Source organism: Salarias fasciatus, chromosome 7, assembly GCF_902148845.1.
Source record: "Salarias fasciatus chromosome 7, fSalaFa1.1, whole genome shotgun sequence".
Taxonomy (NCBI): domain Eukaryota; kingdom Metazoa; phylum Chordata; class Actinopteri; order Blenniiformes; family Blenniidae; genus Salarias; species Salarias fasciatus.
In genome coordinates this window covers 28,608,474-28,622,874 of record NC_043751.1, presented here as the reverse complement: position 1 = coordinate 28,622,874, position 14,401 = coordinate 28,608,474, and the positions used below count along the sequence as shown (strand labels likewise).

At 47.2% G+C, this 14,401-nt stretch overlaps 1 protein-coding gene across 1 annotated transcript; it reads left to right on the top strand.

The window, feature by feature from the left end:
- The first annotated feature begins 268 nt into the window (after positions 1-268).
- Positions 269-14,109, top strand: LOC115391939 (nuclear pore complex protein Nup205-like). Its single transcript, XM_030096372.1, has 42 exons — positions 269-296; positions 835-977; positions 1,143-1,314; positions 1,454-1,598; positions 1,737-1,896; positions 2,003-2,231; positions 2,337-2,501; positions 2,630-2,805; positions 2,907-3,023; positions 3,167-3,304; positions 3,426-3,576; positions 5,113-5,318; positions 5,405-5,587; positions 6,010-6,060; positions 6,485-6,694; positions 6,778-7,015; positions 7,107-7,296; positions 7,407-7,527; positions 7,608-7,689; positions 7,796-7,960; positions 8,039-8,163; positions 8,243-8,357; positions 8,581-8,730; positions 8,870-8,944; positions 9,088-9,245; positions 9,355-9,435; positions 9,512-9,703; positions 9,860-10,061; positions 10,151-10,249; positions 10,489-10,634; positions 10,798-10,989; positions 11,085-11,206; positions 11,322-11,454; positions 11,646-11,772; positions 11,895-11,968; positions 12,068-12,196; positions 12,336-12,462; positions 12,686-12,858; positions 13,063-13,192; positions 13,332-13,460; positions 13,531-13,607; positions 13,694-14,109. The coding sequence occupies exons 1-42, from the start codon at positions 269-271 to the stop codon at positions 13,844-13,846; spliced, it is 5,979 nt and encodes a 1,992-aa protein (XP_029952232.1). The 3' UTR covers positions 13,847-14,109.
- The last annotated feature ends 292 nt before the right edge of the window (positions 14,110-14,401 follow it).

The following is a 14,401-nucleotide window of genomic DNA, read 5'->3' as shown; positions in this document are numbered from 1 at the left end:
AGTAATTTGAACCAGAAAACTACAATTCCCATTGAATCAACAAGTTTGCGTCGGGTCCTTTGGTCGTCTAAAAACATTGCCTGAAAATATTAAACAGAGTGCAGTAATGTTTTAGTTCTCCTCTGGACTTAGATACCAATTATTCGGTTTTAACGCATGGCTGGCGTTTTTTTCACCCAGAATAAAAAACAAGTTATAAGGAGTCAGTCATTTTAAATTTTACACCGGCAAAAACTCGGAAGCTATGTCACAGTTTTCCGAATGAATCATGGCGACACAGATGGCGGTAAATTCGGGTAACTACGATTTTATTGTCTATAACTGTCCAATTCATGTTCATTTTATCACTCGGTAATTTACAATCAAGTCCGGATATGTCTGTTTGATTACTGATGATTTAGTTTATTACCTTGTTTCTTGAACCACATGGAGCTGTGCGGCTAAGTTAGCCTAGCCCAGCCCATGCCATGGAAACGTTAGGTCACAGATTCAGCTGCTTGCTGACTTGCAGTTAAAACAGTTTCACCAGCTTTTCGTCTTTAAACCTCAAGTCTGGGTACACGGTGGCTCCTAATCTCCCACCTACTTTCACATACCTGGAAGCGAAACCGAAACCTATTATGTACAACCAATTAATGGGATCAGGTTTGCAAACCCCGTCTCACGTCTTATGTGGTTTTATTATTTACGTCTTAGTCCTCCCTTCACTTGGCTAATGTTAAGGAATTATGCATGCAGAACTCATGAAAGGATGTGAAAGTTGTTTCGTACATGGTATAGCGTAATAATAGCATCAGTCATGGATGAGAACTTAAAAAGTTGTTTACTCTCCAGGAGCCAGTCTGTGGGGGCCACTGAAAGAGCTATGGGAAACTGTGGAGGGAGCGGTGGTGAGGAGACAGCCGGAGAGTGTCCACCTGCTGGATCTGCAACTGAAGAAACACAAACCGCACTTTCTGTCACTCTTTAAAAACCCGGTGAGGCATGATGCTGGGCACAACGCTTTTGTGAACATCTGGCCATGTGAAAAATGTCACTCTGTTATCATTTCTTCTTTGTGATGTTGGAAAAACAATGCACCAGTGTATATTTTACCCCTTTAAGACGCACATCAATAACATTGAACCTCCTCTTCAATACAGCCTAAAAGTGCAGAACAAAGAGAAAAAGTGCGCAAAGCCAGCACAGACGGCATCGCCATCCAAGGTCAGCAGGGGTCACGGCTCCTTCCAGAGCAGCTTCTGACAGAAGCCTTTATCCTCAGTGATCTGTTTGACATTGGAGAATTGTCAGCCTTGGAGCTCCTACTAGCAGGTAAAATAAACATAAGGGAAATCATTGATTTGTAATCAGTTTTAAAATTCATAATTGCTGTTTTATTTCAGGGTTAGGTTCATCTTAATCTGCACGTTCGACTTGTATTTGACAATGAGTTGTTCTCGTATTTCTCCAGGTGAACAACAGCAGCCATATTTTCCTGGTCTTACTCGAGGTTTAGTTGCTGTTTTACTCTACTGGGATGGGAAGCTTTGTATGGCCAGCTCTCTACGGTCACTCATCCAGTCACGCCAAGGCAAAACCTTCACCCTTGATCTAAGGTAATTTCGTCATGTATGTTATTCACAAAATGACCTGTACTTGAGAATATCCTCCTCACATAAATGTAACTGTCCTGTTTTTTTTTTACCTCATGAATTTAATGCTGATGTGTGCTGTCATTTGTTTTCCTCATTTAGTGCAGAGCTGGTGGCATTGACAACACGTTTTACAGATGAGCTGATGAACCAGGGTCTGACTAAACGCATCCTCACCCTGGTGTCAGAAATAAGTGTGACGCGTGAGTTTGAACGGCTGCAGAAGGAGCGTGGCCTGGGCAATGAAAAGCACAGGAAGGAGGTGGGAGCAAGAAAAATCAAACAAAAATGTGAAATTGCATTTTATTCTGGTGGTTCGGCTCCACAAATCTGAGTCTTCTGGATCTGAATTCCTTCTGTCTCTCTAGGTTTCTGACCTTATCAAAGAATGCCGACAAGCACTAGCAGACAGTCTGTTTTCATGGACCTGCCAATCACCCTTGACGAAAGACGATACCCTGGCTCTCATCGGGCATCTGGAGACGGTGACGGCTCAAGCTGACGGCTCCCTGGACAGCGTGAACCTGGCTCTGGTTATGTCACTGCTCTACTGCTTAGATGTCAGCTTTATAGAGCAAGGGACTGAAGATAGGGAAGGTGAGTGCATGTTAAACAGTGTAGCAGGTTGATAAACATGTATTTCTAGTTGCTTCTAGTCTCAGTATGACAGATACTCAGAGATAGTTTCTTGTCCTGTGTCAGATCTGCTCCAAGCGCTGCCGCTGCTGACTGAGAGGCAGTATGTGTCTGCAATACACAGTCGTCTGATGGACGGTCAACCGTGGAAGCTTCCAGGACTCCAGGCTGTGTGTCGCCTGGCTTGGGCTCTGTCCTTGAGAGTTCTTTCTCAGCTACCACAAGGCTCCGGTAAGGGATGTTGATATTAGACCTGCGTTAGATATTCCTTTCTACATTTAAAAAAAATACTAATTATGAACAGAATATTTAGACACAGAATATTAAGAAGTGCTTGTTTGTGCTGGTGTACTGTGCAGCCCTGGTTGAGTTCACAGAGGCAGATGAGTCTCTGGCCGACCAGGCTCTCCTTGGCGATGTCTTCCTGTTCATGAAGGAGGGCATCCTGGGATGTGAGAGTTTTTCCCAAGAAGAGTTTTACATCCGACGCCTCCATTCGCTCATCACAGACTTTTTGGCACTGATGCCAATGAAGGTGAGATATTAGTCAAGATAAGTCATTCAGTGCGTCACCTGTTGGACTTATCAAGTCTCGTTTGTTTGTCTTTTGCATCTTTTGTTGCCACACTCACGCAGGTGAAGCAGCTTCGTAACCGAGCGGATGAAGACGCCCGACTGGTGCACATGTCCCTACAGATGGGCAGTGAGCTTCCATCATCACTGCGCAAGGACTTGGACCATCTCATGATCCTCGTCAGTATTTTAATCATCATATGTGCTAACATAGTCCTCCTAACTTTGAAGGTTACATTTTAGTAGCAAATATGCTCAGAAAAACACTGCAATGCCTGACAACCTAATTTAAGTGGTTTGTTTTTTTTTGTTTTTTTTTTCAGATTGGAGAATTTTACAGTAAAGACCCCTTTGGACTGGAGCTGGGTGTTGAATTCTGGTGTCCCACAGAGTCGCTCCAACACACCTCCCTGCAGGGGTCCTACCTGGGAATGGCCCTACAGCGACCGCCACATAAACAAGTGAGGGTCACGATTTCTCACCGCAGGAAAGACTCGAAATTGACTTTCGCGATGTCAGAGTGTCAGCAAACACTTTTTTTTCCCTCATTTCAAATGTTTTCCTCTGTGTGCTCTGATGCAGGTGGTTCTGTCCAAGTTTGTTCGTCAGATGGGCGACCTCCTGCCCTCCACCCTCTACATCTCCTACCTTCGGATGTTAAAAGGCCTCGCTAATGGCCCTCAGTGTGCTCACTACTGCTTCAGTCTCCTGAAAACCAATGGAGCCACACACAGTAAGATCTCATCAGTGCTTTAACATATCAAAGCTCACTCTCTAAATCTGGACTGATTAAAGCTCAGTCTGCATTTTTGACTGACATATGTTAATGAGGCTATTATAAGTTTTCAGTTGAACATTTTTTTATATAGATACCTGCTAAGCTGTAAACACTGACGCATCAGGTCTTTTATGGCATCATGTGTTTTAACTCCTCATAGACTTCTCATTTAGATACTTAAATCTCAACAGAATTCATAAAAATGTTGTGATTTATCTCAGAGATTAATTTCTCTCTTGATTTCTGTGAAAAAAGTTGAAAATACTGTGAAAAGATCTGCATATCTGAGTACTGCTCTCCCACATAGTAATGAAGTGGTAACAAAAACTGGATATAAGAATTCAGCATCAAAGAAAAGTGGCGACCACAGCCTTGTTTATGGTACCTTGATTTCTGCTTCCAAGCCATTGTTGACCATAACTCGTGTGTCATATTATTGAGTGGATAATTGTGTGGACTTTAGTTGGTTTGGAAGAACTTTGGACATTTGTAATCACTTGTCATTTATTTGTAAATTTAAATTTTTATGATCTAGGTATTTCTAAGGCTACGTTCACACTGCAGGGCTTAATGCTCAATTCGGATTTTTTTGTGAAATCCGATTTTTTTGCGAGTTCGTTCACATTTACAATAAAATGCGACTTGTATGTGATCTCCCGTCTGAACGGAATACCACCCAAAAGTGTCCCGCATGCGCAGAAGAGGACATGACGACGTCACGCAGCAGCACGCTTCAGTATTTGCTGAACTCACAAACAACATACAGAATCTGTAGCTTTTCAAGCGTCGATGATTTATTTAAGAACTGATCAAACACGTATTCTTACAATTGAATAGTGAGCAATCATTTCAGTGCTGCGCTTCTAATCAGCTGCGCCGAGCTCCTTCTGTGTGTGTGAGAGAGAGAGAGAGAGAGAGAGGGAGAGAGATAGGGAGAGCGCGCGTGTGGATATTATTATTATTTTTCCTCCCCGTTGTCCTGGCGCTGCAGAATTTAGCGAATGAGAAGGAAGAGAGCCACGTTTTTGGCCATGGCGTTTTGTGGGGCAGTGGCAGCAACAGAGGAACGCAGTCAGGAGTGGTGGGACAGTGATGAGAGGCTTTAATGATACGGAGTTCAATAATATTTTTCGGATGACAAGAACTCCCTTAATGTACGTCTGCGAGCGCCGTTTTTTAACACTCACGGTAAGACACACGTCTTCAGCGCCCCACATCGTGACGTGCAGGTCGGATAAATGCGACCTGGCCGTTCAGACTGAAGTCGCATGGCAAAAGATCCGATACGTATCGGATTTAGGACCACATATCCAAGTGGCCTGGGTCGCATTTGAAAAAATCGGATCTGTGTCGTTCAGACTGTCAGGAAAAGATCCGATACAGGTCGCATAGGGGCAAAAAAATCGGATTTGGGTCACTTCAGCCTGCAGTGTGAACGTAGCCTAAGTGTTTCTAATCAAACCTCTACTAACCTTCTTTTCACATATGCAGGTGACAACATCCAGGGCGTCTCCGGAAGTCCAGTTTCTTGGGAGCATTTTTTCCAGTCCCTCATGCTTTACCACGAGAACCTGCGAAGAGACTTCCCAAACCCGGACGCAGCCCAGTACCGCCACCCGCCTCTCCGGGGCATCACCCAAAGAGAGCTGGAGGGACTAACTTCCTTTTTGGAGTTGCTCACCGTCATCATCACATGGGTGAGACACCGTAGGGGTGGTTCTTCCCACTCGGGGTGTGAAATATAAAATCACAGTGAAGTGTTGACCGGCTTCTGTCTGTCCAGAGTGAAAATGCTCGGCTGGCCTTGTGCGAACACCCGCAGTGGGCCCCGGTTGTGGTGATGCTGGGTCTGCTGCAGTGCAGCGTTCCTCCCATCCTGAAGGCCGAGCTCCTGCTCTGCCTGGCGGCCTTTGGGAAGTCACCAGAGATCGCCGCTTCGCTCTGGCAGTCGCTGGAGTACACACAGGTACAGGACGGTCATTTTACCTATTTATTAAGTAAAATACAGCAAAATATACATGAACCACAGACTTTCTGTTTGATACCTGATTAATGGGTATGGTGAATTAATTTTGTGATAAATTATTCTGATGATTTCATGTATATGATAGCTTTAATCTCAGCTTTTGATGTTTTCCTGTTTGGTTCTTTTTTTTAAATTAAATATAACAGTCACACTAATACTCTTCACTGAAATGAATATAAGATTTTATGAACTGAAATGAAATTTTAGACGAGCATCGCCATTTTCCCCTAAATCTATAATAAATATGAGCTCTTAACTGATGCTTTGGATCAATAGTTTGTAGTGTATTTGCATTATGTGTTGACGATTGTTTTGTTTGAGGCTTAAGTTTTATTTATTTCTGTATTTTTTTTATACCACAGATCCTTCAGACAGTGCGAGCCTCTGGACAAAGACAAGCAGCAGGAATCGAGGTGAGTTTGTTTTATTTGTTCGATGCTGAATCCAGCTTTTTTTCCCCAATATGTCCCACTTCTGTCTTCCTCCCTTCACTCTTTTCCAGAATGACTCATTAGTTATAAAAGCTTCCTAAAGTATTATTGTTAAGCACTCAAATTAAATTTCAGTGATTTTTAGGGGATGAAGTTTGTTGTTTTTAATTAGTAATCAGAACTAATGCAGACAGGAATGTAGTTGGATTTGTGTTTAAATGTTTTGCTGTAGAAAAATGTAGCACTCTTCACTGGATCATCAATTATCTGGAGCTTCTTGTACCGATGTAGAATAACCTGTAATGTCCAGTACTGTTCTAACATATGTAACGGTGCTGTCTGCCTGATGTAGTATAAGTAAAGAAAAACTCACATGATGAGCTCTGGTTGTTTTTCTTGTGGCCAGGTCGAGCTGAATGAGATCGAGTCGAGCTGTGAGGAGTATCCGCTGACGCGAGGCTTCTGTCATCTGATCAGCACGCTGGTCGAGAGCAGCCTGCCAGTCAATCTGGGGGCGGGGCTCCGAGTTCCCGGCTTCCAGCCCTACCTCAACTTCCTGCGAGACTCCGTGTTCCTGCCGTTCCCCACCAGAGCCTACCGCCGCCCGGCAGAGAAGGTTCCGTCCTCTCCTCTCCCCGCGCCGAGACGCAGTCGCGTGCCGGAAGCGTGTGTTTACTCAGCTGTCCTGTTGTCTCTCAGTGGGAGGTCGCCGACTCGGTGCTGGAGGTGTTCCACAAGCTGCTGCGGGACTACGAGCCGCAGCCGTCAGACTTCATCCAGGAGATGGTGGAGCTGCAGGGGGAGCAGGTCCCGGCCCACAAGCCCCCCGGCCACAGCATCATGTTCCACCTGCTCAACGACTCGCCCATGCTGGCGCTCTGCCTCAGCCTGCTGGAGGAGGGCGTGCGCCAGCTGGACACCTATGCACCCTTCCCTGGTGAGCGAGCATACGCTGCTTCTGTCACAAACAGACGGTTTGTGTGTGTGTGTCTGCTCTGATAACAGGCTCCACCCTCCGTCTCTTACAGGTAAAAAGCACTTGGAGTCAGCAGTGCTGCACTGCCTGTGCCTCCTGGACTTGGCTTTGCAGAAGGAGGTGATGTTTATGGACCTTCTGAGGGAGAGCCAGTCCTCCCTACTGGTTTCTCCGCTGGAGCAGCTCCTCCAGGGCGTCAGTCCTCAAACCCGAAGGGCCGATCACATCGTCAATATCGCCAGGTAGGTGGCAGAAAACCATACATGTTAAGTCGGTGTGAATTGTTTTGACTTTTTGGAACATTTGAAATGCTCTGACTACCTTTGATGGGACTCTTGCTTGTCTCTTGCAGATATCTGTACCACAGCAGCTCAAACCCCGAGGCTGGTTTCCAGAGTGCCAAGATCCTGCGTCGCATTGCCAACTACCCCAACATTCAAACTCGACTGGTGGGAGACTTCACACACGACCAGGTACTGAGATTTGTTTCACTAACTTGTCCCGGTTGGGATCAGTATTGCGTGGTATATCATTCTGTCTCTCGGTCCACCAGACTGTGAGTGACAAGCTTATGGCCGGTTTTGTGGAGTGTCTGGATAACGAGGAGGCAGAAGAAGGAACCGAGAAAGGAGATGGTGAGAAAAGCGTCTTTTCAGCTGAAAGCTTTGATTCTGTGCTGGTGAAATCTTCATCACACTCAGACTTGGCTTCTCTTTTTACACCAAACTCTGGATTTTTCAGAGTTGGAGCAACCGAAGAAGGTGGCAAGGATCCGACACGAGACTCAGATCCACATCCTCAACCTGCTCATCACCTCTTTGGAATTGAAGGCGCCTAATCTGGCACTTTACCTTCTGGGCTACGAAGTTAAGAAGTCCGTGTCCTCAACCAATCTCCAGGACCCAGGTAGGAGCTTTACCAGCGTTTATTGATCAATGGTTTGAGTTAAAAAATGGAGCTCCTGACTGTGCCTGTGCGTCCCAGGCGTGTTGGGGTGTCCACGGAGCTGCCTGCATGCAATCCTGAGTCTGCTGCAGAGAGGAACTGAGAAGAGGTCCGGGCCTGCACTGACACAGAAGGCCCCCCACCTGGCTGAGCTCTGTTATCAGGTAATGATAAGTGAGACACGACTGTGAGTTTAGATTCAGTGAGAACCTCATTTAAGTGCCTTTTGGCTTCCTCTCGTAGGTGATCTACCAGCTGTGCGCCTGCCCAGACACATCTGGACCCACCATGCGCTATTTGAGGACCAGCCAGGACTTCCTGTTTTCTCACTTGCAACACCTACCCTTCCTTCTGAGCGGTGAGCGAAGAAATCCCTGCTCAGCTCTTTGCTTTCACTGTAGAAATCCCTCGCATTGCAATGAAAAGCAGAAAACAAACGTTGCAGTATAATAATTGGGGATTTCTGTATTGCATCCTAAAGATGCTTCAGATTTTACAAAACAAAATAAAATACTTTTGGAAGTCACTCCCAAAAAATGTTTTCCTTGTCTTTGACTGATTCAAATCTTGGATTTCCTCAGGTAACCAGATTGCCGCCTTGTCCCAGATGTCTTGGCTCATGAAAACAGCTGCAATCGAGCTGCGAGTGACTTCACTGAACCGCCAGCGCTCACACACACAGCGGCTCGTCAGCCTCCTGCTGGACGACCAGCCACACGCTCAGCATGCAGGTGCCTGATGTGGTCTTGTTTTTACTTCCCTAAAGCATTCTGTAACTATATTAAATGTATTAAATCATATTTTATAGTCTGAGTAACCATGATTTCCTGATACGTCTGTGCTTAAAAACCTCCTAATTCATCTCCTCAGTGGACGGGGAGTCAGGCATAGAAGAAGAGACCAGATCAGTCAGCGGATTTCTGCATTTCGACACAGTTTCTAAAGGTTTGCGACGCTTCAGTCTGCATTCAGTTCGGATAATATCAGAATCGTGTTTTAAGATCTACTTTGAGACTGATGCAAGCTGACATGCGAGGAGCTCAAAATTCTACAGAATTAAATCAGATTGTCTTTACTTGCCCCAACAGTGCGCAGGAAGTTGCTGAGTGTGCTGGACGCCATTGACTTCAGTCAGGACATGCCTGAGTTGCTGCAGCTGGACTTCTTTGAGCGCACTCAGATAGAACAGGTGATCTCCAACTGCGAGCACGTCAACGAGCAGGGACACACTGTCTGCAACGTCAAGGTGGGTGTGGAGCTCAAGCATGCCGCTTCCTCTTTCTGTTGTTATTTTTGCTACTTTGCAGTCCTACACTGATTCTTGTTAAATTAGTTTTTTTTTATCATCTTACCAGTTGCTTCACAGAGTGTTGGTTGCTGAGGTGAACGCACTTCAAGGAATGGCAGCGATTGGACAGAGACCCTTATTAATGGAGGTGAGTGTACCACTGTTGTCGGCTGGTTCTTTAGTTTGTAGCAAAATGCAGACTCGGTGTCTGAACGTGTTTGCAGGAGGTGAACTCCATCCTGCAGCAAGTGGTGGAGCGTAACCACGTCCGCCGGAGCCTGAGCGCCAAGCGTCAAGCGTTGCAGTCCTGGAGGAGCCTGGTGGAGACTCTGCTCACCGCCTGCCCCGCCGACCTGATTCCAGCTGACGACAGGCAGCTCATCATCAGAGACCTCCTGCTGGACCTGCATGACAAGGTCCAGAAAGACTCCATCATATTCTGTATATCGGGGGGGGGGGGGGGGGGGGGGGGGGGGGGGGGGGGGGGGTTGGAGTGAAACGATGCACCCAGCAAGCCTCCGTGCTTCAGGGAGTCGTCGGGGAGTTGTTCTGAGTGGCTGTCGGTTCTGCAGGTGCTGTCCGAGGATGCGGCAGGAGAACTGATGCCCATAGTTGCGGGGGCCGTCTTCACTCTGACGGCCCACCTCAGTCAGTCGGTGCTGTCGGAGCAGCAGCAGGGGGAGGGGCTAGAAGCCTCCTCCGGATTCGCCTCCATCGCCAACTCTGCCCTGCACCTGATTCTCCGCAAGCTGCTCGACTTCATCCTCTGTACTGGTCAGTGGTTCCTTAAAAGCCCCTTTAATTCATAACAGATGGTTTTTATGGTGTGTTTGAAGGATTGTATTGTCTTTTTGCATTTTCAGGAGGTGGATACCAGCGTCTGCGTGCTCACCTGTACGGCTCTCTGCTGTACTACCTTCAGATCGCCCAGAAACCTGAAGAACCAGACACTCTACAGACAGGTACAACATAGCAATTATAATGAAAACAGTCTGTTAATTTAGAAATTCACAGGAGCTTTGATTTTTATTTGAAGCTGTTACTATCTTAAAAGTTATGGTATTGATCCCAGTATAAGAAAATGTTTTTTTTTTTTTTTTTTGTTTCACAAAATGTGGGGTCGTCTTGTATCGGTGGTGTTGAATGTATTCAGCAGTTTGCACAGTTTTGAGTTGCCGCCTGAGCAGGTTTCTTTCCGCAGGGAAAGCGATGTGGGAGCGTCTCACTGCCCCTGAAGACGGTTTCTCCAAACTGCAGAGAGAGAACCTGGCCATCATCGAGAGCTACGGCAAAGCTCTGATGGAGGTTGTGTGTCGGGACGCCTGCGATGGCCATGAGATCAGCCGGGTAAGATCCAGACTTTGAGACCTGATGTTGATTACGGTTTGTTTTCCACTCTCACTACTGTTCTACCTTTTTTTCCTGGCTCAGTGAGAGGATTCTTTTCATCATACAATATTCACACTTCATGTGCCTCTTGCCGTCGTCTCCGTCTCTCCCGGTCTATCAGATGCTGGCGCTGGCCGTTCTGGACCGGATCCTGTCGATAGACCGCCAGAACCAGTGGCTGCTGTATGTGTGCAACAGCGGCTACCTGCGCTCGCTGGTGGAGAGCCTGAGACAAGACGACGCCGCCCTGCAGACGATGCTCACGCCTCAGCCGCCGCTCCTCAAGCCGCTCTACATCTACGAGAGCAAAATGGTGAGGCGGTGGTTAAAGATTCATGCTCAGTGCTCATGATGAATGTCTGCCAGAGGGAGTGCAGGATTCTGAAACACTTGGCTGTGTTTCTTCAGGCTCTGTTGACTCGCGTGGCGAAGACGGGCGAGGGAGCTGTGGAGCTGCTGCGCTGCGGTCTGGTGGCTCAGCTCATGGAGTGTCAGGTGTTTGACATGGTTCCTGACAGCGACGCACACCGGTACGCAGAAAACGATATATTTTAGAATATTTTTTGTTGCTCTCTGGTGCATTTAGCTGAGTCTCTTTTCAAACTAGTGTCCTAAGTGTTCGTTGCGTTCCTCTGTGTGCTGCAGGGTGATGAGGGACCCGTCAGGCTTCATCCCCAGTCCTCTGGATCGCTACCGGCAGATCCTGCTGCCGACCTTAAGGCTCTTTCAAGTGATCCTGACGTCTACCTCCATAAACCACCAGCAGGGGGCAGCACAGGTAAACGCAACAACTCTGGAACTGATATTTCTACTAATAGATCATATTTTGATCATGTAAATGCTAATCTTTGCCTTGACTTTGGTTGTATTCTGTAAGGTTGTTTTGTTGTGTATCTGTCTTTCCAGGAAACATAAGTGAGGATTTGGAAGTACGTGGTTTTAACGCAGCGTCTGTTTGTCTGAACTCAGGTTCTCCAGTGGCTGATTGTCCATGCAGACACCATCCAGTCCCTGCTGCGATGCCAGGAGCTCAGTATGGGAGCTCTGCAGGAACTCTCCCTGCTCACTGGGATCATTAGTAAGACTGCTCTGCCAGGTATGGAAAAGCAGCAATCACACCGAGCTGAAAGCAATCAGATTCATTTACTTGATTGTTCCATGTTTACTGTTTCCCTCTTGTTAAAATTAGTATATGAATCATAATGCCTCCCCTCTCAGGTGCTCTTGAAATGGGTGGAGAAGTGAACAGTGCAGCTCTGATGGAGTTCCAGGGACACATTAACAGATTCCAGGTGGGACCTTCTCTCTGTGTGATTACATATCGAGGGTCTCACCTCTTCTGTCTTCAGCTTAATAACTGCACAGTCATTTAAAACGTTCGTCTCTTCCAGCGCCTGTGTCTGTCTCTGCTCGGCCGCCTGGCAGGAAGTGAGCGTGAGAGGCTGCTGAAGCAGGCGGAGATCTCTGCTCCCGGGGAATCTGCAGAGCGGCGAGAAGAGATGGAGGTGGCCATGCAGCAGGTTCGATGATAATCCTTCACTACATCAGGATTGTCTTCCACACCGGCAGAGGGAGGATACAGAGCGTAAACGTTGAGTACTGAAACACTGAAATGAGTGCCCGGTCTGGGTGTTCTGAGCCGTGCTGTCTTCCTTCTAGGTGTGCGCTAACATCATGGAGTACTGCCAGACCCTCCTCCTGCAGAGCTCCACCCAGGCTCAGTTCAGCATCTGCCTCTTCAGCCCGTCTGGCAGCGAGCCAGCGTCCCGGGACGGAGGACGAACAGGTCAGTGATATTCTGCCCATACTTTAAAAGGAGGAGGATTTGACTCATGTCTCTGTTAAGCCGACTGTTCCTTCCTCCTTTACAGCATTTGTCCTTCTCAGCTTGTAAAATGTCCTTCTGATACCGGTGCTGAAGTCCAGGCCCTCAGGATGTCATTTTCTCTTCTCTTGAGCATCTCTCAGCCACTTCAGCAGACGTCCGACTGTTTCTCTCTCTCTGTCAGATCTCCCCTCCGCTCTGCCGTCGATGGCTTACTCCCGAGTCCCGAGCTTGGGTCTGATCCTGTACCTGCTCAAGAACAGCGCCGCTGATTTCTTCCGATTCCACCAAAGTCACCGACAGAGCCTGGGCAAACTGCAGAGCCTGGATCAGCTGCCTCCGGAGGAGCTCAAGGAGGTAACCAGCCCATAAATCAGCTTTATTTCTTAGCTCAGCTTTATTTCAATCACGATAACACTGATTGGTCCATTGTGATTTAGTGGTTTCATGAAAGAGGATTCTTCTGACAGTTCTGCTGCCGTACTCATGCATTCTTTGTTTTAAGCACTCTCCCCTTGCTTTGTCTTCAGCCTTAACAGCAGACTTGTTTCTTGTCTGTAGCTGTGCCAGGGCCTGGTGTCCGGCCCGGGAGGCGTGGAGAAAATCTCCTCCGTCCAGAGGAGCCTGCTGGCCAAGAGACGGCTGGTCCAGCTCATCAACAACAGAGCCAAGCTGCTGGCGCTCTGCTCCTGTATCCTTCATTCTTCACAGGAGAATTACACTAAATATGTCGCTTTTCAGCACATTAATCCACAGACTGATTGTCTGTGAGTTAAACTAACGCCACGTCACGAACTGCTGTGAAATTCCTTGACCGGTTTCTTCCTCAGACGTCATCGAGACGTGTTTGTTCGTTTTGTGGCGTCATCTGGAGTATTACCTCCTGCACTGTACGCCCTCCGACCCCAAAGACTCTCTGCTGCCCGGAGCCAGTTTATACCGATCTCGACTAGCCAACGGTGAGTCGTGTTGTCTTTTAAGTCAGTTTCCTGTCCGACCCCGCCCGATTCAACGTCTGTTTTTCTTCAGATGCTTTCGGCGGGTTGCAAGCAAGCGGGAGCCGAGGACTCGGCCTGTCGAGAGTCAGCCAGCAAGACCTGGACGTGGTAAGAACCGGCAGTAGGCCGCCTGTGCACGTCGGCGCGTTGTTTTTTTATCAGCACGTCCACATCGTTCCGTTCGCTGTGTGCAGCTGAAGAGCGACATGGCGGCGGGATTCGGCGAGGCTCTGCAGAGGAAGCTGCTGGAGGTGGAGGGCCTGTACAGCCAGGTCCGCTCTCGCTACACCTTCATCCAGGCTCTGGTGCGCCGGATCCGCGGCCTGCTCCGGCAGTCCAAAGGCTGAGACGGACAAACAAAGACGCTCTTTTTTCCCCCTGTGATGAGACTTCAGCCACACGTCGATGGAGACCCAGCAAACTTCTCTAAAAGACTCGAAACTTTTGCTCACTTTGGCTGAATGAGATAAAATATCCTGAATATTTCCACTGACTGTTTGGAAGATGTGAGGCAAAAAAATCACGTTTTTAATTGTAAGAAACATTTGATATTTTTGTTTGATCTCACTTTTTTTTTTTTGGGGGGGGGGGCTTTTTTTTGTGAAAATAAACGTTTTCTAAATCTGTTATTTCTCTGGTTGTCTTACGGAAACTGCAGGATTAATAATTAGCAGTCCACCTTTTAATAATAAAGTCTGCTGAATCAAATTTGGTGGTGTTTACAGTGTGTTTGGATTTATTTACTGTCATAGTGACTATAAATGCACCAAAGCACCAGATATACAGACGTGGACAAAACTGTTGGTACCCTTCGCTTAATGAAAGAAAAAAATCACAGTGGTCAGCGAAATAACTTCAATCTGATGAAAGTGCGGTAATAAAAAAAAAAGAAATTCTATGAA

Coding starts and splice junctions, on each gene's coding strand:
- LOC115391939 (XM_030096372.1), top strand. CDS start 269: ATGGCGACACAGATGGCGGTAAATTCGG. Junction 7,016..7,106: donor CACCTATGCACCCTTCCCTG/GTGAGCGAGCAT, acceptor CGTCTCTTACAG/GTAAAAAGCACTTGGAGTCA. Junction 10,990..11,084: donor ACATCTACGAGAGCAAAATG/GTGAGGCGGTGG, acceptor GTGTTTCTTCAG/GCTCTGTTGACTCGCGTGGC.